This window comes from Panthera leo, chromosome B3 (assembly GCF_018350215.1).
Source record: "Panthera leo isolate Ple1 chromosome B3, P.leo_Ple1_pat1.1, whole genome shotgun sequence".
NCBI classification, from domain to species: Eukaryota; Metazoa; Chordata; class Mammalia; order Carnivora; family Felidae; genus Panthera; species Panthera leo.
The window spans coordinates 97,418,415-97,442,429 of NC_056684.1; the positions used below are offsets into that span (position 1 = coordinate 97,418,415).

The 24,015-nt window shown below is 48.7% G+C and overlaps 1 protein-coding gene and 1 pseudogene across 1 annotated transcript in view; both read right to left on the reverse strand.

Annotated features, from left to right (window-relative positions):
- Positions 1-7,218: 7,218 nt before the first annotated feature.
- Positions 7,219-8,875, reverse strand: LOC122222648 (annotated as a pseudogene).
- An 8,084-nt stretch (positions 8,876-16,959) lies between these two features.
- Positions 16,960-24,015, reverse strand: part of LOC122222542 — a 33,787-nt gene continuing 26,731 nt past the window's right edge. Inside the window, exon 2 of the mRNA XM_042943115.1 lies at positions 16,960-17,725. Within this exon, the coding sequence (XP_042799049.1) occupies positions 17,423-17,725 (303 nt within the window). The 3' untranslated portion in view covers positions 16,960-17,422. The remainder of the gene's footprint in view (positions 17,726-24,015) is intronic.

Below are 24,015 nucleotides of genomic sequence, written 5' to 3' on the forward strand. Positions count from 1 at the left end.
TGTTTATTTATTTTTGAGAGAGAGACACAGAGACAGAGTATGAGCAGGGGAGGGGCAGAGAGAGAGAGGGAGACACAGAATCCGAAGCAGGCTCCAGGCTCTGAGCGGTCAGCACAGAGCCCGACGCGGGGCTCGAACTCACGGACCGCGAGATCATGACCTGAGCTGACCTGAGCTGAAGTCGGACGCTTAACCGACTGAGCCACCCAGGCGCCTGTCTGCTCTGCCATCTTTAGATGTACACCTTTGCTTTCTTATGCCTCATGACCATATGTTCCCCAAATGGTTGCTGCACCTCAAGGCAGAAAGAAAGGAAAAGGGCAAAGGGGCAAGAGCTTTATCTTATCTTCCTCTGGGCAATCGAGATAGACACCCAGGAAGGCCTGCACACACATTGGGTTGCCTTATTGAAGAGGAACCCGGGGCTTAGGGACCCCAAATCTTATGTAATAGGCAGTAGGCAGGCCTGCCCTTTGCTTTGGAGTGAAACATTATTTCTGTCTTCCAAGGTTCCAAGCAAGCCTTCCCTTTGCTCTGGAGAGATAGTATGTCTGTTTTCCAAGGTTGTATGCCTTTCCAACATGCTTGAGAAGATAGTCTGAAACAAAAGACACTCAGTGCCCCTGCTTGCAAGATACACAGTGAGAGACCATGGAGAATTGTCTCCCAACAATATCCTCCTTGAGGACTTCTGCCTGTCTATTACTGGCCACCTCTAATTGCAAGGGAGACTATGAGATTGAGAATTTGGGGTTGGGCACATTGCTTCTCTGAATAAAATTGGTGTTCTATCAGTAAGAAAAGGCAAGCAAGGGATGGAACTTCATAAGAGCAAGGCAAAAACTGTCCCCAGGTGTTTTTATCTGTGCGGCCAATCTCTTTTCCCCACTGCATAAATAGATCTTATGACGCTGTATTTACTGAGCCTGCCAGAAATAATTTGTGCAACTGAGATATAAGAGAATTCCCAGTCAAGTACCATTTTACAAATCTCAGTTAAGCTACTGGGAGTTTAGCGCCGAATTTTAATGTCACAGTTGTTTAATATCTAAGTGTACAAGTCTGTAATTCTTAGAGCTTTCCCCATTAAATAAATCTGTATTAGTTATTTTGACAGACCATTGGCAGGGGGTGAGAATAAAAGTTCTTTGAATTTAAGAGAACATTTATGCCATGAAATTTCCCTCAATCTTGGGGTATCTATTGCTTAAAGAACACATTCTACTTTGTGAACAGATAGGTGTTTAGTAAGAGGTTTATAAATATACTTTTTCTGGTTTCATTTATTTTAAGAGGATTTTTTTTTGTCACCTCATGACAGTCATTTGGGGCTGACAATGTTACCATGGTAACCATGCTCCAAAATGCTGGTTGCCAGTGAATATTGATCCTTAGCCCCTCAGCACCTTTCACTACAGTGCTCACTCCCTTACGTGAAGGAGGCTTTGCTCAGAGCACATTTAGGTCAAGGAGTCCACGCCCGGTGGTGGTTAGGTACTGTCACCAAAATCGACTGGAACCAGTCTAAGGATTCCAATGAGAATCCAGGCCCAACCCGCATCATCACGGCTTATATTTTCACGGCAACAGATAGAGGCAAAACTTCTTTGTTTTCTCTTCAGCTGCGTTGTTACTGTTCCTTTTTTTCTTTCTTTTAATGTTTATTTTTGAGAGCGAGAAAGACGGGGCGTGAGTGGGGGAGGGACAGAGAGAGAGAGGGAGACACAGAATCCGAAGCAGGCTCCAGATTCTGAGCTGTCAGCACAGAGCCCGACGCAGGGCTTGATCCCACGTACCATGAGATCACGACCTGAGCTGAAGTCCGACCCTTAACCTACTGAGCCACCCAGGTGCCCCATCAGCTGTGTTGTTACAGTTTCAAAGCTCAGTCAGTGCAACATACGAGGCATTGAGGGAAAATTTCAGATGTGAAGGGACATGACTTTCCAAGAGGGAAAGAGGTTCCTCAACTACTTTTCAAAGCCCGTACTATATGATTTTGAAATAAAAATGTTTCTCTCCTGAAAGGGAGGGAGAGGTTTTAATCTGGGCAGGGCACTGGAGATTTAAAGATCGATCCAATTCAGAGTCCAGGGATGTCCTGGAGGTGACAGTTCTCAGGGCGGTAGCAGGGCGGTTGCAGATGGAGTTTGCCCCTCTTCTCCATAAATAGGGAAGTGCCCCTCCCCTCAGCAAGGGTTTGTGCATGAGAAAGGGAGGCTTGTTGGAAAGGGCAGCATTGAAACTTAATTCTCTTTGCCAAGAACTAATGGACTGTCTTCAACGTGCATGAAAATATGTTCAGCTCGGTGACCAGAGAAGCCAAAATGAGGCCTCCACAGACCTAATTTGGCATCAGTTTATCTCCACGTGAGAAGATCTGGATGTGCTTATTTTACTCGCTGCTGTAACCAAGAAAAAAACAAACAGAAACCCTCCAAAGGTTCACTGAGACAGCAGTCAGTCATGAAAAAGGAATTTGAACCAAGATAACGTTAGTTACATTTTATCCACATGTTCCTGAAGCCTGAGCCCTAACAGTTGAACCAATGTGCTTTAGCCTTTCATCATACATTAAAACCTAACCAAATCAGCATAGACTTTGTGTCATTCAAAGGATCTGCATACACAGACACCGCACAGACATCTTTGGACTACTGACAGAATTAAAGGGTTCCAAGACCAAGTGAGACATTTCACTTTCTTAACCATCCTTGTTCTGTGTTTGGAGAGGCCAAAGGGTGGAAGTGGAAATCCAGGGAGAAGATGTAATGGAAGAAATTGCTCACCTGTTTCATGCAGCAATAGCTAGCCTTAACGGAGCTCTGACTACGAGCCAGGGATTGCTCTTTGATAGGATTTTGTTGACTGCTCGTTAACAGTCCTATCAGGTAATGGTGATTATAATATCCATTTTACAGTTGTGGCAATTGAGGCACAGAGAAGTTAAGTGACTCTCCCAACATCACACAACTAGTACAGGACCTATACCTCTTGTGCAAGATTATAGACATCCTCACCACCCCCCCTTTCCCCCCAGCTTCGTGGCTCAGGGTGACCTAAGCAAAATGCTACAGCAGGAAGGGGAGAGGAGATCAGGCTGTGGTATACTGGAGGGGAAAAGCAAAGGGAGGCACTTAAAGTCAAGGCAAGGACAATGTCTCCAAGGACAGTGCAATTTCTCATTAGTGAAGTATTGGTCAAGCTCCCCAGCCTCAGAGGCCCGTCCAGGGTTTCTTTGCTGCCAGGGTCACATTGCTCAACTGCCTGTAGGGGTGCTGCAGCCCTGGAAGGAAGCCCAGGCTGTAGGGCTGCCAGGACCCGGCTGGTCTTCTACTCAAAGACAGAGGAGAACGTCATTCCGGGGTAAATTCTCCTTCAAATGACCTTTCTGAGATAAACCTTGTCTGTTTCAGGGTCTGCTCTCCTTAGTGCATCTTCTCTGGCTCCAAAAAGACATGTCCTGGGGTGTCTGGGTGGCTTAGATGTTGGAGCGTCCGACTTAGGCTCAGGTCATGATCTCGCAGTCGGTGAGTTCGAGCCCCACATTGGGCTCTGTGCTGACAGCTCAGAGCCTGGAGCCTGCTTCGGATTCTGTGTCTCCCTCTCTCTCTGCCCCTCCCCCACTCACGCCCTGTCTCTCTCTCTCTCTCTCTCTGTGTCTCAAAATTAAATAAACATGAAAAAAATGAAACAAAACAAACAGACACATCCTCTGCTATCCAACCGGTTCCCCTGATGTGCTTGAGTACTGGTGACTATGCTCTTGGGGGGAGGGGTGGTGGTGGCAGTCATTCCCACTAGGGTTTTTCTGCAGCGATCCTGTCCTACTGACGGCAGTGTGATGCCTAGGACTGATTGGCTTATCAGCAAAATGTACCTCTTTTTAACTTATGCTGCCTGTTTTCCCTGAAGAATAAAGCTCTGTCTAATCCAAATAATATGGAATATGGAGTAATATGGAAATATTTGTAACTGTGATGTCTCTGGTTGGAAACTGAAAAGCAGAGAGGACGTATGCCAACACCTTCCTCTGGGATTTCTTTACCTGCCTTTCAGTATAGGAGCAGAGCCTCTTAGATGTCAGATCATTCACCATTCGTTATTGGTCGCCAAGATGATGAACACCTCGAGTCCTAAAACATGCATTGTTGCAATCATTTGGTTTAAAAATATATGGATAGTTTCAATAAAAGGAATGACTAGACCAATTAACAAACTTTCTGAATCCAAAGTCAAGCCTTCCTGGTTAAATCTATCATACAATAGACTTATAAGGTCTCTTAGGTTTACTTGTTTGTTTTTTCAACAAGAAGATTCCTTTATAATGGTGAATTTGATAACACACAATACTAGAGTAATGATGGCTTCAGTCACTGGTCCACAGGAGGCAGGAGGGAGCAGTGAGAAGAACCAACTTTCCAGGGCTCACATCACACCGACATCCACACCAGGAACGACTGCCATCGACTGCCATCGACTGCCAGGAACGACCTCCCTGAAGTTTCGCCCACCTACTGGTTCAGTCAAGAGCTATGTTGCTTTTAATTTGTCGTTTTTTAAAGTTTATTTATTTTGAAAGAGCGGGGAGAGGCAGAGAGATGGAGAGAGAGAGAGTCCCAAGCAGGCTCTGTACTGTCAGTGCATAGCTGGATGCAGGCCTCGAACTCATGAACTGTGAGATCATGACCTGAGCCAAAATCGAAAGTCAGATGCTCAACTGGCTGAGCCACCCAGGTGCCCCTTAATTCATCATTTTTGCTCATTGAAGATAAAATCCACCGTAGTGGCAAGATTTCAGCACAACACTCTTTCCAGTCATGATAGATAGGGACATCCCAGCTCTTGATGAGAAACAAAATTTCATTTGACTTCTCTTCAAAGGACTGGAGAGAGAATTTTGTTCTTAATGAACTGTTTCAATATTTGTATGTACTTAAAAAAAAAAAAAAGGCAACTAACAGTATATTTATTCTGTGCTCTGTCTCCCTGGAAGATTTCTCATGATCTGGGAGCCAATTAATACACTTCAAAATAAGCAATAAAAATTCTAGTGCAATTCTCAGAAGCAGATGGTGGGCTTGCTGGGGTCGGAAGGGAGAGAAGCAGGTGCCCCACTTGGTAGCAGGGTGCGGCCTTTGGGAAAGCTGAGTGGACACACAGACAGAAGCATCGCCAAGCAAGAAACACAGCCAGGGAAGGCCTGCTTCCTTCTGTGCTCCCCCCAGGTATGGAGGCATCGCCTTTCCCGCAGCCTGACTTCTCAGGGACTGAGGACCCTATCCCTCACTCTCCACTCTCGTGACCTGTATGATAAATTGGGTGGTCTCTGACTGAATCAGGCTTACGCCAAGAATTGGGATCTAACTCTGGAGGACCCAGGTAGATTTCCTTCAGGCTATTCCAAGCAGGAAGTACCTGGGACACTCACTTCAAGTAGCTGTGAAGCATAAAGGGAAAAGGCAAGGAAAGGAGACGCTGGGAAGACAAAAGTGATTAGTGGGGCGCCCAGGGGGCTCAGTCACTTGAGAGTCTGACTTCAGCTCGGGCAGTGATCTCACAGTTCATGAGTTTGAACCCCGTATTGGGCTCCCTGCTCTCAGTGCAGAACCCACTTTGGATCCCTCCCACCACCCCCCCGGCTCACACGCTCTTTCAAAAATAAACATTAAAAAAAAAGTGACTAGCAACACAGTGGCTCTTGACCCAGCTCTGTTTGTGGGTAAGACCCGCTGCCACGGCCACGTTATCCTTGTGCTGGGGACAGACTATGATGAGTCTTCACAGACACTAGCAGCCTAAGGATATTCCATGCTGCTTTCGTATGTATGTATTATTACAAATAATAATTTGTATCATGTTTACCTGACGTAAATGCAACTGATTCGGTTCATTCCCTTTAGCTACAACTGTTCACTTCCCTGCCCTGAAGAGTTCATGGCTTCAGCCCTGCCATCAGGCTCACCCTGGCTTGCCATATGCCCCGCTCCCACCATGGGAAAGTGGCCCCAGGTCAAGCAGAGACGACACACAGTGCCAGAGGTGACTGGAAGGAGGGCCTACCTCAATGAGACTTCTAATTCTGAGAACAAAAGTTACTGTGAAGGACTCAAAGAGGGAGCTGAGCTTAAATGTCACGGCTTTCTTTTTTAAAGTTTATTTATTTATTTATTTATTTAGAGAAGAGGGGGAGGGGCAGAGAGAGAGGGAGAGAGAGAATCCCAAGCAGCCTCCACACTGTCAGCATGGAGCCTGATGTGGGGCTTGAACTTACAAACCATGAGATTATGACCTGAGCCAAAGTTGGATGCTTAAATGGCTGAGCCACCCAGGTGCCCCAAACGCCACTGAGTGTTTTGTTTTTTTTAATATATATTTTGTAACGTTTTATTTATTTTTTGAGAGAGAGAGTGCACAAGCAGGGGAGGGGCAGAGAGAGAGAGGGGGACAGAGGATCCGAAGCAGGCTCCACATTGACAGGCTGAAAGCAGTGAGCCCCACAGGGGGCTCGAACTCATGAACTGTGAGATCATGGCCTGAGCCAAAGTCGGATGCTTGACCAACTGAGCCAACCAGGCATCCCAAAGCTCACTGGTTTTAACTGCAGTTAAAGCAGACTCAGGATGGTCTCAGTCTCCACAAGGGACAACCGGTGGTCATGACAGCACTTGTCACAGAAGCCCTGTCCGCAAGCCGGGCGGTGGTAAGCTGGATGCTGAACTCCTCCCAGCAGCTGTGGCAGTGCTGGATCTCGTACTCGGGCCCCAACCATGACAGCCTGGCCGCCTCCCTCACCAAACCTAGTGATACATCAGTGGCTGTCACCATGCCCCCACAGCATTCTGCACATTCTCCCCCATCTCCCAAGCATCCAGCCTTCCTTGCCCACCCGCCTCAGCAACATCTCACTGGTTCCGTCAGCAGTTGTCATGCATCCGCTCAGGCACTGACCGGGCCTTGGATGAACAGGTGTCACAGAAGCCCTCCCCACAGTGGTGCTTGGTGTTGTTATCTATTTTTTTTTTTTTATTTATTTTTGACAGAGAGACAGAGAGAGTGAGTGGGAGAGAGGGAGAGAGGGAGAGAGAATCCCAAGCAGGCTTTGCCCTGTCAGCTCGGAGCCCGATGCAGGGCTCAAACCCACAAACCGCGAGATCGTGCTCTGAGCCAAAACCAAAAGTCCGACGCTTAACCGACTGAGCCACCCAGGTGCTCCTTGGTGTCTAGCAGATGGTTGCAGCTCCAGTGGCGGCGGGGGGGGATCTGCCCATGAGCCAGAAAGCCACAGCACTGGTGGGCCCATGGCTAAGCTCAGACATGGATTGAGCCAGGACCTTCATTCCAACCAAGAGGCCCTAGGCAGCACTGTTTCTGTCCTTCAGAAATCCGTCAGCTGCAGGCCATACGTGCACAGTCTCAGCCCGCACCGAAGTACCCACAGGACCTTGGTTCCCAAACCATACTGTAGCTACCATAGACATTCGATCACATGCCCAGACCAGGCACAGTTTTCGAGACCCATCCAGGGGGAGTTGGTGGCAGCTGATATCCTGGGCACTACGCTGACTTCCTTGCCTTTTTCCCAGAAGGCCTTGAGGGAATAAACTCGGTCGTCATGCTGGTGTGGATATCTGCAGTGGCCCCTGACTTGATGAGCTACTCCTTTCCTGTGATTTGTGTGGTTCTTACAGCCAGCCCCACAGCAGAGCCACAGGAAGGAGCAGGTGGAGTATTCATCCGGAAAAAAAGGAGTTGTGTGCCGTCTGGTCACTGGGATCTCACTGCTGGGGTGGTCGGCCGGTTGCTCAATGCCTTCAGGGCTTTGAGGAGGACCTGGGGGTGCCAGGCACAGAGAGTGGTGGCACAACACACGCTGAGGCCCAGAGATGCCTGCCGGGTGGTTGGATGTCCTTGTTCCCCTGTAGTGAATGGAACTGCAGGCTTCAGAGCAGCAACCCAGCTTCCAGAGCCGGTTCTGGACAAGCTTCTCTGGCTCGTCTGAGGGGTGATCAGAGCCCAGCAGGTGAGCGTGCACAGTGTCATGGAAAATGACAACCACGTCCAGGCCACGGTGGGCAGTGGGAGCTCCTCGGTGAAGCGCTTCAGGTAAGCTACTGACGTGTCCCAAGGGACTCAAAGAGGTCCATTATGCAGCCCATCTGTAGGAGTTCGAAGGATGACGAGGTCTGAGATGGCCAGGACCTTAAGCAGCAGGGGTGTTCTCTGGCTGAGACTCACCCTAGCCCCTAGGAGCCCCTCAGCGTCTATTACTGCTACTTTGTGGCCTGGGTCACGAGCTGCTCACATCTCCACGGTGCGGGGCTCCTGGGAAGGGGAGGGTCTGAAGGCATCAAGGCCATAAAGGAAAGTGTGGTTGAGGTGTGAGACTTTCCATCACCAGTATTTCCGGAGATGGAGACCACCCTCAGGTGCCGCCCAGGTTTGCAGTCCAATTTCCTCTTCACTGGGTCCCAGAATGTCTTTGCTTTTCTCCACCAGAAGGAAACTCACTTCTGGGCCGGTCATCTTCTTCCTCTTGGCCTCCTCCTGCTCTTCTTCCTTCAGTAGCCCCCGGACCTTGGTGACACAGTACACAGTGAGGAAGTGTCTCCTGTTGCGAGTCCCCCAAGGTGAGTCCTGTTCTGGCGCCCCAGGAACATGTTGATTTTACAGGCCGGGCACCTCACGGCCACCCTCTGCCCTTCGCCTGGTGAGTGGCCCTTGGGGGCCCTCGCTGGGGATCACTAAGGGGGTGGCCAGGTTGGAGTCCTACCCACTCAGGGTTTCTCAGGTGCTCCTGCAGCTGGTGCTTCTTCTCGAAGCAGAGACACTGGGGGCTGCAGGCAGCACTCACCACACCACAAAGACAGCTTGGTCAGCCCCGCTGCAGGCCTAACTTTTCTGACTTCAGGCCCTTCTTTGCTGGGGGAATCTGGGCATTTGCACTCACATGGGTAAGGAAATCACACACCATACAACTATCCCTGGGCTTTCCCCAGGAGTGAAGACAAAGGCTTTGAGTCTGAAGACTATGCAGAATTTCCACAGAGCTCTGAACACCTTAAAACAAAACTGTTTGTTGTCCTATGAGAATATTCACAAATGTTCAAATATTGAATTTTCTTCCTCCACGATTCCCGTATCAGCAGCAATGTTGGTCTGATGCTTTCATTCTCTGCCAGGTGTCAAAATGAACTTGACAGGGGGGTCAAGGGTCTTTCATGGCTTTGAGAGATCTAATGGGTTCACTGAGGTGGGCTTATCAGTTGGGCGTCAGCCACAAGGTTTGGGTAATGCCAGAGAGTGGTCAGGAGCTTTTCAATATAATCGGCCTCACGTCAGTATTTCAGGGGGTATCTCAGGGCAGCGTGGTGAGGGCAAGGTGGGGTTGGGTGACAGCTGGACACTGGTGAGGACAGAGGCTGTTCTTCAGGGCACCAGAGGACCCAGCCTCACCCCCATCTCTGTCCCCCTTCTCCTTCACTGCCTCCTGGGCTCCTCCCCTCCTGTTGTCATCTGGGACCCGCTCATAGGTTTAGGTTTTTTTTTTTTTTTTAATGTTTTTTTAACATTTATTTATTTTTGAGACAGAGAGAGACAGAGCATGAACGGTGGAGGGTCAGAGAGAGAGGGAGACACAGAATCAGAAACAGGCTCCAGGCTCTGAGCAGTCAGCACAGAGCCCGACGTGGGGCTCGAACTCACATACCGCGAGATCGTGACCTGAGCCGAAGTCGGACGCTTAACTGACTGAGCCACCCAGGCGCCCCTCATAGGTTTAGTTTTAAAACTGTGATTTAAAGCACAATTTAGCTGCTAGCTACTCCTCTGAAGACTTTAACTTCAAAAAAAAAAAAAAAAAAAGAATCCAACTGGGGATAATTGTTCACATCTGCCTAATGATGTTTCTATTTGAAGACACAATACAATTTAAAATTTTGAGTTGTGATAGCTCTCAGTTTATAACTGAAATCAAAAGGGTAAAAATTCAAGTGAAAGAGCTAGATACTTCCGAAAGGTAGTCTTTATGTGAGGATTCAAGGCAACACGTTTTGTTAGCAATATCAGAGGTTGATTTTTTTTTTTTTATTCTGATTTTTTCTACTTTCGTGCAGGTGAGGTAGGGAGGAGCAGATGTTTTGTGTTTGGCAAGACAATAGTTCACTTCAGTACGACTAGATGGCTTCACCTTGTTTGTGCTGTTCATTGCTAAGAGGCCCACGATGCTGTCAGTGGGGCCTGAAATGTGCTGTGGGGAGCCAGAGGGCCTTGGGGGAACTGAAAAAGAAATCATTGCTCTGGCCTCACTCAGTCATCTGTTCCCAGGCAAAATCATACCCTGTCATCCATGAAGATTCAGAGAAACTCAACCTTGACTGAGCTGCTGTTTCAGACCACAGCCCTTGTTTCCCTGAGCCCACAAAGGCCTTATCCATGGGACTGAGAACACTAATGCCAGAAAGATGTTAGAAACCAATGGCCCAGGTCATGATCTCACAATTCATGGGATCGAGCCCCATGTCGGGCTCTGTGCTGACAGTGCGGAGACTGCTTGGGATCTTCTCTCTCTGCCTCTCCCCAGTTCTCTCTCTTGTTCTCTCTCAAAATAAATAAATAAACTTGAAAGAAAAAAAGAAAGAAAGAAAGAAAGAAAGAAAGAAAGAAAGAAAGAGAGAAAGAAAGAAAGAAAGAAAGAAAGAAAGAAAGAAAGAAAAAAAGAAAGAAAGAAAGAGAAAGAAAGAAACCAATGGCTGAAGAGTAGGCTTGTGTTGGAAAGAACATAGCTCTAGGGAAAGACTGGTGAATGAGGAAGGGTAGGTGTGAGTGGAGTCTGAGTGGGGCATGACAGAGAAGAAGTCCAAGGGTGCTGGGAGTTAAACCATTGCCAGGATTCCAATGAAAGACTAATGTGGTCTAATACCAGACAGTAGGTACTCAATGAATGCTTCTTAACCAGATAAATGGGAAGATGCTGGTCAGAGGATCCTGGGTGGGGGTGGGTTAGGGAACCAGCTTGGGTTGTTAAGGGTCTGTGGAAAGAGTTATTGAAGCTTAAACCAGGGGGTTTCCTGGGAGGAACAGGCACCAAGCAGCAGAACTGAATACAAAAGCCAGATTTGTTTAAGTAGGGTGGGGCAGAAACTGCTAGTTGCCTACCCAGCATCTACTCTCCCCTTTTTTCCTTAATAACGCAACTCAGATTTTAATCTGGGTGGCAGTGTGCCCAGCCAAGCGCTACATTCATCAGCCACGTTTATAGCTGTGATGGCCATTGAGGCATATGCTTAAGTCGTTGGGTGGGGCTTCTGTGAAGATTCTTTAAGAGGCGTTAGTCTCCTGACACACTCATTTTTTCCCCTTCTCTGTTCCTCATGTGTATTCTTGGAATAGGAAGATCAATGTGATGGCTGGAGCTCTAGCTGCCACATTGGACCATGAAGTGAATGTGAAGATGGAAGCCATATGCTAAGAATAGCAAAACCCGGGCCCTTGATGACACTAGTTCCCATACCAGCCAGACTCCAGCCTTCTTTTATGTGAGAGAGAAATAAGCTCATTCTTGTTGAAGCCACTGTTATTTCTTCATTCACCTAGGACATCACAAGCCTAGTGATCTTGAGAAGGCTTTGAAGACTGAAAAATTAGGGTTTTTATTTGTTTTTCATTTTGGTGTGTGTATTTGTTTAAGTAAGCTGTAAGATAAAGGTGATTAAAAATGACAAAAGATTGTCTGTGTCTCTGGGCTCAGTCATAAAAAGAAACTAAGGGGTTATGTATTATTGTGTTGTGTGTTTATTTGGCTTAATAAAAACAGGCTTTAATCTCTCACGTAACTGAGAAGTGCAGAGGTCAGGTAGGCTTCAGATAAGGCCCGATATAGTAGCTAGAAAATTCAATGAAGACCCAGTATCTTTGGATGTCAGTGAAGACATCAGTCTCACCTAATGACCACAAGAGTCCTGAAGCTCTTGGCAAAGTCTTCTTGCATCTAGTCTGGGTCCCCAAACTAATCCTGTGGCTAGGATGGCTAGGACAATGGAGCCCACTAGATGGACCACTCAGAGACTTGTAATGAGGCCTTTCCTCCCAAAGGCATTGTTGGGAAGCATGGGACCCTGCTAGGAGGGAGGAAAGGAGGCGAATGCATGTGGGGAGGTCACCTCTCCTGGCCATGTTCACCAGCTAGCGTTATGTAAAGGAGCTCCAGTTTTTAAAAAGGCAAAGGTCTGTTGCTCTCAAATGACTTCTTACTAGCCTGGAAGCCAGTAATAGGCTTACTGGTTTGAGGTAAGGCATAGGATTTCCAGAGAACCTTTCCTACTCTTACTTTCATTCATTGATTCAACAGTAAATATTTCCTGGGTGCTAGTTATGGGTCATGCAGCCGGCAGGTTGTGCCTGAGAGGATAGGCACATATTAACCCATTAGGATTGGTCGGCACTAGCAGATGGGGGTACCCAGACTCTTTCAGAAAGTCAGAAAACAAGCAGGAGGGCCTGGGAAAAAGGACAGGTAAGTCTTTCTAGGGATAAAGGAATGGGACTAGACGTTGTGCATAGGGGGATGCCCAGACAGAGCACATCTATGTAGGGGCCTCAGCAAGGCCCCTGAGAAGGTTGAGTTCCGTAAATCTGAGAAAGACAGAGTGGAGTGGGGGTGCATATGGGGACTGCATGTTGTGCCCTTTTAGCAGTCTGACCAGGGCTGGCTTTGTGATTAGGGTTCTGAATTTCCCCGGGTTAGAAAGTCTCTGCGGGGGAGGATGGGTAGGATTAGTGGTTCCTAATGTGGGCTTGGGAGAGTTTCGTAGGTAAAATGCTAGGAAGTGAGAGTAAATCCCTGAAACTCCCAGGGAGAATCTTTCCCAATCCAACTAGCTTGCTACTCTCCTGACCCTGGAACAGCTTGGGGGTTTTCAGTTTATCCTGACACAATTCTTTTCTTCCTGCAGGAGTCAGAGAATAAGGGCTTCATAACCCAAATAGTTCACAGTATGGTATTTGTCTCTATTTAAAATCATCTCCCATGGGGTTCAATTAACAATTTACATGTCAAATTATGTCACACCTTTTACTTGCTCTAATTTGGTCAGGCTGGGTCAGGCAGTCCCTGAACTGATGGAGCTCCTAGCCTCCCAGCTGACAGGCACAGCCTCAGCGCCCGAGCTGTCCTTGGCCTGAACTGCGTCAGGGTGTGATATCCCACTAGGAGTACCAGGCAACACTGTGTGAAAGGTCAAGTTCATGACGACAGCGATCTGTAATAAAGCCCCATTTATCAGAGCTTTGCCCCTGGAGACTGGAGTATGTGGGCTTGAAACCTGGCTCTCTCATTCAGCAACTATGTGATCTTGGGCAAGTTCCTTAACCTTCCTGAACCTCATTTTCCACATCTGTAAAATGGAAATGCTCATAACATTTCATTTACAGGGCTGTAACTGAGGATTAAATGAGATAATGCATGTAAAACATTTGGCAGAATGTCCAGCACTTAATAAGAACTCTGTGCTAGCTATTTCCTAGTAGTAATACTTAATTTCTTTATCTTGTTCAGTCCTTCAAAATTGGGGCTCCTCCAAGGATTACCTACAGGAAATATTTCACCAGCCCTCCAGAAACCCAGAGAAGACAGGCAGCCCTTCCTGGAGGGCATGCGGGGTGGCCAGAGAAGCCACAGTGGTATTTTGACACTAGAATGATTAAAAATGGGGCAAGAGCAGCCTTGACTTTAGGAATAGCTCTGTTGTGGGTACAGAAAACTTCTCCCTTTGCCACGTGGGGATCACAGAATGCCTTTGTGTGGCCATTCAATTGGTCTGCAGAGCTCCAAGAAGCAGATGTAAGAGTGCCGGGTCAGTCATTCTCTCCATTTTAAATAGAGGTAAACTGAGGCACAGAGCAGTCTACATATGAACTGCAGTTCTTTCCCGCCTCTCAGTGGACAAGTGAAACTGTGGTAATTACAGAGCTAGAAGCAGAAGCTCCTGCCCAAATGACTTGGGACTGAGGCATCTGGGTCATCAACCACAACGGAAGCTGATATTGGGGAAATTATCTGGGGTTACAGGCACAAAGTCTATGCCTCTTACTGTCTTCTACACCCAGAATCTCTGCGGTTGTGTGCTACCCACTTTGTGGGTACATCCAGCAGGTGGTATATTATAGAGAAAGCCCCGATGATATTCAAGAAACCTATACTCTGACCCTAGTCCTGCCAAACCAGCTGTGTGACCTTGGAAAAGTTACTTTACCTCAGATTGTACTTCAGAAACAGAAGTGAAGGGTTTCAATGACATCAGTGTTTCCCAAGCCTGACAGCTCATGACTGTACACTGTGTGTGTCAGGGGGTGGGGTTGGGGGTGGGGTGGGGTGGGGTGGGCAGAGCTCTGAAGCATGAAAATCTGTTCTCGGTGATTCTAGACAGCAGTCACCATTGGCAACTCTGGATAGATGCTATCTGAAGTGCCCCTAGCTCCAGTGTTTTCCAAAGCCAAAGCCCCTTTTACCACATTCCACACAATTCCACACAGTTCAGGCCAGAGATGGCAGTCCTCATAGTGAAATCCCATGAAAAAGTCGGTGTGTAATCCCAGGGAAGAGCCAACATGGCAGGGCACCTGGCTAGGGTGGTGCATGGGAGAGGGCGGCCGCATGTTCTGGGGCTCAAGGTCCCTGCCTTTTTGTTGGCCAGCTGGGCTTTGGAGCCTGCAAATTGGGCTTGCCTGGGTCCAGTAGTGCTTTGACCCTGACTGTGACCATCCACTGCCTTGCTCCTGAGGGTCTGGGGACTTCTCACCATTAGGCTGTGGTCTAGAACACCAAATACACCTGTCCTGAAACTGAAAAACACATCAAGAATCCCAACAAGCTGGCCTTGCATCCTCGAGGCTGGCATCCATCACGTGTGCTTTTGAGTTCAGTCATGTATCTCCAGCTATCCTAGAGTTACAAAAAGTTCCTCTTTTAATGAGAAGCTGTGGAATGCTAAGGCTAAAGCTGCCTTTCGCTCTTTCAAAAGTTTCACTTATGGGTTAATCCTGACATTCTTTGGCTTTAGTAAATGCGCAGGAGGTTTTTGTGTTTGTGTGGGGGCCGAGGCAGGAATCAATCATGGCTCTTGGCCTGAATTTGATCCAGGAAATGTGTGTCTAGACTCCCTCTGGGTGGCAGAGAGAACAGGGGAGCGGGGTTCCATGGCGGGAGCTTCAGTGGGGCCCCTTGTGCCTACAAGGCACCCAAGCAGGAGAGGGGCTGCATGGGTGCGTTGGTGGGGGCGGGAGAGGGTATGCCTTGGCCAGTGGGGGCAGCCACCACTTGTTCATGCACTCTGCTGCCATGCGCCAATCAAAGTCTAGTGTTGCTGACACTCCCGGTTCTTGAAAGGAGTCAGAAATCTCAATCTTATCTGAATTCTTCTAATTTTAAAATGCTGAAACATTTCGTTTAGAAAATTCCTCAGATCAAGCAAATCATAACATCCAGCCACAGACTGGGACTCTGAGTAGAGAGCCTGGCCTCTAGCACTGATCTAGGGGACTCTAATATTCTGCTTCCAAATGAGCAGAGCCCCCAAAGGAGGTTCTCAAATCTTAAGAGTGAAATCCACCTTCTACTTGGCAATTTCCTTTGTTGGAGGGAAAGAAGGCCCTGGCTTTCTGAAATCCTAGAAGTCCCCTTTCTCTGACGCAGCATCATGGATCTATGGTCCCCACCTTCCCTCTCCCTCTGTCTGCCCTTGTTCCCAGTAGCCCCCAGTAACAGACAGCCCACTCCCTGGACCATGTCAGGTGTGATGTCCAGTATATAGGCTGTACCACTGTCTCTGTTCTTATGCTAGACAACATTCAAACCCAAATAACAGATGACACCTTAGGACATGGACAACCTCGAGCTATCAACTTAGTTTTAGAGGTAAATAATGTGTGTACTTTGGTACTCTATCAAAAACAATTTACTCGTGACACATGTCCCAGAGGATTGGTAGTAGTAGTTCTAGAATTTCTATATAGGAAAATCTTGGGGGTAGCATTTTGTTTGGCAGCAAGGAATTGCTAAATGACTTTTCCTAAAGGTACATAGTATATTAAATGCTCTTTTTTTCTTAAATTGCACACTTATCTAAAAACCAAAGAAAACCTCTAGGAGCCAAACCTTGGCCCTGTCATTGTGATTGGTCAGGACACATGCAAGGACAAAAAGATAGGCAGAGATATCGACCCCCTTCTAAATGGGGAGGGGGATGGGCAGGATGGGGTCCCAGAACAATCCAGGTGTAACATAAGCCCCATAGCTCAAGAAAACATTCAATTTGGATGTTGAGAGTTTTAAGCCTCGTTCCTGAAAGTGTCCTGGATGAAGAGGATGCGTTCTTGACCACCAGGCTGAGCCATTCTGGAAAAAACCAAACCTGCTCCTTGGCAAAGGTCAGTGGTAATGTCAGAATGTCCCAGACACCTGCTCCCATGAGCTCCTTCCCCCAAGCAGCCAGATGGCCCATTATGACCAACACGCAGCTATCCCGGCCTGGTGCCCTGGCTCATTGGCAACAGATGGCCTGGGGAACAGGGACTTAACCCCATTGCTCAGACTGTAGCCCAGGGGATTCTGCTCATGGTCCCCCTTCTTGTAATCAGCAAACTCAAGGGACCCCAGGGAAGATTTTCTTAGAGTTTACTTTGGAGTAACCTCTAAACTCTAGAAAAGTATCATAAAATGTAATACTCCTTACTTGTCAGGAAGTGGTCGAATTCTCCCCCATCACCATAATGCTACTATTTGGTATTATTTCAAGTAAGTGATCCATGTATAACCCAGAGGGTTATTTACTTTAAAATAAACAAGTAAGCCATTGACCCTTCACTAAATTGGTGGTTTCATCACACTTAATAACTGCCTCACCAGCACATTGTTCCCTTCTGGAAAACCGGTAATCAGCAACTGGCTGGAAATCACACTGTTCTTGCTTAAAATTATCGAATAATCGATGGTTTGACATTACTTTTTTCCCTTTCACTTTTTAAACACCGTAGTAATTCAACACTGAAAGGAATGCGATGTTTGTAGCTTATGCTTCTCTCAGGGAACAAAGGAATCTGGCAGGACATACACACAGGTATGGACAGACACACAGGTGTGAACCTGCCTTCAGAGTCATGTACCATTAGTGTTTTTCAGTTGGAGTGTGTTTGGGGGTTCAGGGGGACAAGAAAGCCACTTGTGCAGCAGGGCTGGTCCACACTGGAGCTTCCTCTGTCCTAAGCCACGCCCCCTGCAGTGGGGCGGGGGGAGGGGGGGTGGTTCATGCTGTGCTCACGGCACCATTGCTTCCATCTGCCTCACTGAGCTCACCACAGCACTTCCTCCCTTGGGCCAGGCTGGCCAGGAAACCCAGCCCCAGCAGAGGCTCCCAGCTGAGCATCTTCAAGGCCCTCGCCCTCCTCCCAAAACGCGGGCTAAGTCACATGGTGCCATCAAGGGCAGGACTGAGGCTGGGGGCCACTTCGCAGGGTGACCACCTTTCGACTTTTCATTTCGGTTTAGAGCTCTGTTGGATTTCTTTGTCTCAAATGCCTTCATCAGTCTGCAGCTCTCCCAGTTTGCTCTGTGTTGGTCTGCTAAACACAGATGATAAGATGACAGATGAGACACGAGTTTTGGTAATATTAGTTCCTGGTAACACGAGATGTAGATGATATGTGTGCGATTTTTCCACACGCAGTCAGCCTGTTAAAGAACCAGAATTCGACTAAGTAAATTTAAAGGTCTAATCGGCTTTATTCAACAATTCGTGAATCAGGCAAATGGAAGGGCACTCTGAGGAGCTATACAAACTGGAAGGCTTTTACTTTTTTTTTTTTTTTTTTTAACGTTTATTTATTTTTGGGACAGAGAGAGACAGAGCATGAACGGGGGGAGGGGCAGAGAGAGAGGGAGACACAGAATCGGAAGCAGGCTCCAGGCTCTGAGCCATCAGCCCAGAGTCTGACGCGGGGCTCGAACGCACGGACCGCGAGATCGTGACCTGAGCTGAAGTCGGATGCTTAACCCACTGAGCCACCTAGGCGCCCCCAAAATGGAAGGCTTTTATAGGCAGAAAAGGGGCGGGGCAAAAAAGTTACTAGCAAAAGAAAAGAAAGGATTGTTTCAGGCAAGGTCACCTTCCCATAGGAGTCAGGGCAGGGGTCTTGGGCAGATGACCCACTAGTGCTGACCAGGAAATTTTAGACTGACTGGTTTAAAACCCACTCCTGGGAGAGGCTGAAACTGCAATTAGATTAGGTGCTAAATCTTGGGTTGGGCCTAACATAAGTGACTCCATTTTGGGTTTGTTTTTCCTTTTTAACAAGCCTCAACACTTGCACATACAGCATCTTCAGAACAGAGTGATTTTAATTTCTTTTTTTAGGGAATGATAGCAATGCAGCAAGTACAAACTGCCTAAGAACACTTACTGTTTTCCAGGCACTTTTGTAAGACCACGAAATTCAACATCAGAAAGTCCCTGCCCTCTGAAGTTTTACAGTTTCGTGAAAAGACATTCTTGCTAACAAGTACAAATCCGAATTACTCTCTCTTCTCATATGTGAGGGTGGTTATAAGCGGGGGTGAGAAGTAGCCTGCAAAGTGGGGGGCAAGCAACATGGAGCCATGGGCTAGACACGGTCTATACTTTCCTGGAATCAAAGGTCCTCAAAGACTTGGAACACTAATTTGTTTTTTATTAAAATAACCACAACACTACCGTGGAATCACATGCAAAGATCATAGAGCCCACTCCACCCCCCTCCTCCCTTGCAGCCCCTCCTCCACCCATGTCTCCTAGTGGAAAGGATGCAGTGGTGGAGGCGCTGGAGGGAGAAGGGGCAGCTGGAACTGTGAGTCAGACAGAGGGCGGAGGCGCTGAAGAGGTGTAACCCCCTGCCAGGGGGAGGTCCACTGCCCAGGTTAGAAGGAGAAACACAGAAATGCTTTTGGGGGACAACGCAAACTTCAGTAGCTCTTCATGTGTCGCAAGTGGGGGAGGGGCACTCCCTAAGCACTTCAAACTGGGGAAGACAGTCTTTGAAGCACCCCAGGGTCCTCTCGGTTGCGGGCTTGTCTGCTTTGAAGCTCTCCTCCACTCTCCAAGGGCAGTGGGGAGGCCCTCAAGTGACTGAAGCAGAGAAGTTGCTTGGAAGAGAAAGAGCAGAGGGCACCACATTATGTCCTGCGGCTAGTCAGCCAGGCAGGAAGCCCTGCTGAGCAACTTTGGTTTCAGTTGGAAACGTTGTGTCATGTTCTTGTCCATGAGGCAGCAAGCAGCATAGGGGAGTGTGGTTAGATTTCCTGTTCCTTGGGGCGTTTGGGGGGATGGGGGTGAAGCAATGGATAAGTGGAGAAGTGATTTACAGAGGAGGTGGAGGTCACACAGAGGGTTTTACATTCACAAAGGCATTTCTGCTGTGGGGAGAACGAGTGGCAACTGCCTCTGGAACAGGCCACTGGAGATTCCAGAGGAGGGATCCACCCAGGCCTCCTCACTTGTGGCTTTAATTATCCAGTTAGTCATTGGTTTACTGTCATCCAAGTTTAATAAGCTTGACTGTGACCTGTGAGCCAAAAAGTTAGCCAGGCTGGGGGCGGGGGGTGGGGGGATGGGAGGGGTGGGAAGCACCACTCTGGGCTGTCGGCAGGCTGAGGCAGGATCCACAGAGCCCACCAGCCCTGGGGAAGTGGGGACCGCCTGCCTTTTCTTTTCTTTCTTTGCAGCTTGTGATCTTGAACACAGGGCCCCAGGCACTGACCAGGCCAGTTAAACTGAAGAAATTTAAGAAGCAACAGCTTATAACTAACTGCTCAGAGAGAAGTTTCACTAGCACAGAGCAGCCTTGGAAAGCAGAACCTGATTGACAAGCCAGGGAGGGTGTGGGTGAGGCGCTAGGATCCTGACAGTCACTGGGCTCCTCACCCACTTTTGCACGGGAAGCGGCAGATCCCCTGTTGGCCCTGGCCCCCTGCCCATGCCCTGGGAGGAATGAGCACGTTTGGGTGGCATCCTCCTGAAGGGGGATAGGCAGGGTTTTGTCCCCCTGACCTTGGAGCGAAGCGTGAAGCTGTGTGCACAGGTCACGTTTCCATTTTGAGAAGCCTGATCCGTCTGACTTGAACACACGGCTCTTTGTCTTTTGCACAACAGGACGGTCCTGCTCCTAGCTCAGCTCAGCGCATGTTCTGGCTTCCAGCTTCCCTCCTGAGCACCTGGTGGCTGTCGGTTTACTGTGACCTCACTGCCATTATATCTGCCTGGGCTTCATTTGCAGCATCTCACCAGGGCTGCCAGGATCCATCTCCCAGGCAAGGCTTTCTCCACAGAGGCTGCGGGGCCAGCAGGAGAGGAGACCTCCGATCCATCTGTCAGCATGTGAATAATTTCATCCACACATACTTCTCTTCCAACCCCCCGGGCTATTTTAGTTTCCCTGAACCGTGCAAGCCAAAGGCGCCTGTCAGCCTGCTCCCTCTCATGAGCAGGACGCATCCCCTTGAGCGCTCCAGGAGCCCCACCACACTGGTTTCTTTGTGAGGTCATCTTTGCAGTGGTTTCCGGGCACTCTGGCCTCCTTCCTGATAGCTTCACACATTCTGATTTGCCAGAGTTCAGTTCAGTAAAAACATAAGGGCCTTCTGAGGGCTCACCCCTGTGCTGTGCATGGTGGGAGATATGAAAATCACAGGGGGGTATCTGGGGGATAGGGTGTAGTCAAGAGTTACCCAAGGTGGGTCGCCCAACTTGAGTCCCAAAGAGAGAGAGTTCAGTTGCCAATTAGATTGGGGAATTTCGACAATTCAAAACACATATTTATATATCAAAGGTTCTGAGAAGTCCTGTCATAAAGAAATTCTGTTCCCCCTTTTTAGCCTACCATTTCCCCAACCCAGCATAATATTGACCATGAAACTTTTCTTATCACAACGACTTACATCTCGATGAACCAATTCATGGTTTTTTGTAATGCATTTTAGGAAATGATCTACAAGTCGTTTTCGGTCTAAGGAGGCACCTCAGTCTCCAGGGTATTTGGATTTAGATGGTGGCATTTTTGCCTGTCACCAAGTTGCGGAGGTGCTTCCGGCATTTGCTGCAGGGGGGTTGGTGGGGGGCAGCTAGTGATCTACACCTCCTGCAGCCCAGCCTGTCCTCACTAAGCCAGGAAGAGCTGTCCTGCCCCAAATGGCCACGGTGCTCCCACCCCCCACTGAGAAGCAGTGGTTGGACAAGTGCTCAGCATTTTGTTAAAAACAGTCTCTGCAGGTCCAAACACCCTGCTATCTTATCCGCCTTCAGATTCCTTGCTTCCTCTTGTTGGGGTGCCTGCATGGTTCATTCTTTTTTTTTTTTATAAATTTTTTTTTTTTTTTTCAACGTTTTTTATTTATTTTTGGGACAGAGAGAGACAGAGCATGAACGGGGGAGGGGCAGAGAGAGAGGGAGACACAGAATCGGAAACAGGCTCCAGGCTCCGAGCCATCAGCCCAGAGCCTGACGCGGGGCTCGAACTCACGGACCGCGAGATCGTGACCTGGCTGAAGTCGGACGCTTAACCGACTGCGCCACCCAGGCGCCCCCTGCATGGTTCATTCTTGACCTTCAGTGAGTCTGGTCTGAGCTGGAGGTGACAGAGGCTACCAGAGGGCAGGGCTCCTTGGTTCCATCTATTCTGGACATGAAAAAGGTTGTGTTCAGGTGACCCTTGGCGGGTGAAGAGGAAGCCGCTCACCTACCTGACAGTCCTCTCGCCTCACCCCGCAGGGAAAAGAATGCCTCCTGGCTCAAGCCTAAAGTGAAAATGCCTGGCGCTTAGCCAAAGTCAGGTGGCTTGAGAAAGACAGTGAAAACGCCGGGCAACCCCCCCCCCCCCCCCCGCCCCGTCCTTCAGGGGTAAAGCGGAGGAGACCCCACACCCAAGATCGGCAACTCCAACTCCAAGGATCAGCGGTGCCCCTGCTCCTGTCAAAACAGAAAACGCCCGTGGCAACCGGCAAGTGTGGCCTGAAACTGCAGAGTGTGTGTTTAATAAAACAAGGGTGGCTCATTGATAGAGTCGCCCCAGCGAGCGTCTGGCCGGGCGCCCGCGAGGCAGCAGGTCCTGGGCGGGGGGGGGGGGGGGGGGGGGGGCGGCTCGGGCTGGAGCTGAGCTGGCTGGGTTTGCCTGCGGGGAGGAGCCGCTGCCGCCCGCACGCCTGCAGCCCCCCTCCGCCCCCGCCCCGGGCGATGCGGCCTTGGACTTCTGACCCGCAGGTGCGCAGTCAGCCTCCTGGCCCTCACTCAGCGGGAGGAGGTCCATCTCTCTTCTCACTGCCCGCTGCCCCGCAGGACTGGGCGGTGTTTTCTGGAGCAGTCAAAAATTATCCTCTCCCAGCCCCGGGAGGTGGGGGGCGGGGGGCGGGGGGTTGCTCGTGTGAATTGCCTCTGTGCTGTTTCCCCTTTCCTCTTTCTCTCTCAGGATTAGTGTGGTGAGGGGCGGGAGGAGGAGTTGCCATCTAAAAATTTTTGAAAATAACTTTTAGGGCAACATCGTGCCAAGTGTGCAGCCCAATAGCCCCCATTTTATAGATGAGGACACTGAGGTCCAGTGAGATCAGATTTGAAGTCATGCTGCTGGGAGCTGCCAAGCCAGGTAGAGAACCCTGGTGCCCACATTCACAATTGTTTTCCCTTCTTTAACACCCACTGAGGCAAAATGTTGATTTTTTTCTCAGTTACGAAGAATTGTTAAAATTTGACAGCTGGGGGGTTAGGGAGTGAGCCAAAAGGCCTTTCAATATTAAAGCGATGTTTTAAGCAAATCTGGGGGTCTTCTGGCTCTCCACCGGAAGGTAACTTTGACTTCATATTTACTATCAATTGGAGTCCAGGCATGCATAACTCTGTAAAATTAGATGACGTTGTGTAGTAACTGTTAAAATGTAAATGACTTTTCTGTTCAGTAGAGAGGCAAATGATTTCTATCTGGTATAAAAAAATAACCCCAAAGGTTATGGTTTTGTTTGTTGCCCCATAGGACATTAACCAGTTTTGAATCTAACTTTGTGGTCTTCAGCATTCCTTTTTGTTCTTTACGTGCACAAAAATCTTTGTTCCCATGTTGTAAACCAGCTTTCTTACCCTGAGGATTCTCTCAGTAATGGATTAATTAAATCATCGACACATACTCATCATCTCTTGTCAAGGCTTCATGTTCCTCTTCCTCTAGAGTCCCCCTCAATCCCCTATCAGCTGAAGTACACACTAAACACCCATTGCCGATTTTCACATGACATCAGGGGGCACCTGGGATACATGCTCCCCAACTTTGCAGAGTAAAAGAAATCCCTGTGATTGTCAGAAACACACTAGGACTGTCAAAAGTGTACAAACTCTACATGTTACTCCAAATAATCTGTTCCCCTCCCCTCTCATGTTTTAATCATGCCATGTCTCTGAGCAGGGGCTGGGGGCTCTGGCCTGCGAGACACCTGCTCTGCTCTCAGTCCCACAAAAGAAACCTATGCTCACACACAGAGCCATACCGGTGGCCCCACCCCGCAGGGTCAGGCACCTGGTCCAAGCAGCAGCCCACTTACTGATTGGTCAGCCAGTGAAGGCTCAGCCCAGCTATGCTAATGAGGTCTTCTATCTTGGCAAATTTGACAGGCAAATTCTAGGTGGAACACTTAGTGGTAAAGGAACAGATAAGGCAGACATTTGAGGTCCGGAAGCAGCAGACACTTAAATAAGCAGCAAGAAGGGCAGGGGAAGAAATGACTATCTGAAAGCCCCACTGGCAGAGGATGAGGGCAAGGATGGGCAAAACCTATTGCTGGGCTGGCTGGGAGATGGGGCGTCTGTGTTTAAAGCTGTGTTTGATTTTGAAAGACCTCTTGGTTCCTGACCTACATCTAGCACTCTGTCAGGCTCCACAGAGTTCTGTCGCCCTGTTCCTCCCAACAGGTGAGCCATGCGGCTTGTCCTGGGTTGCCATTAGACCTGCCAT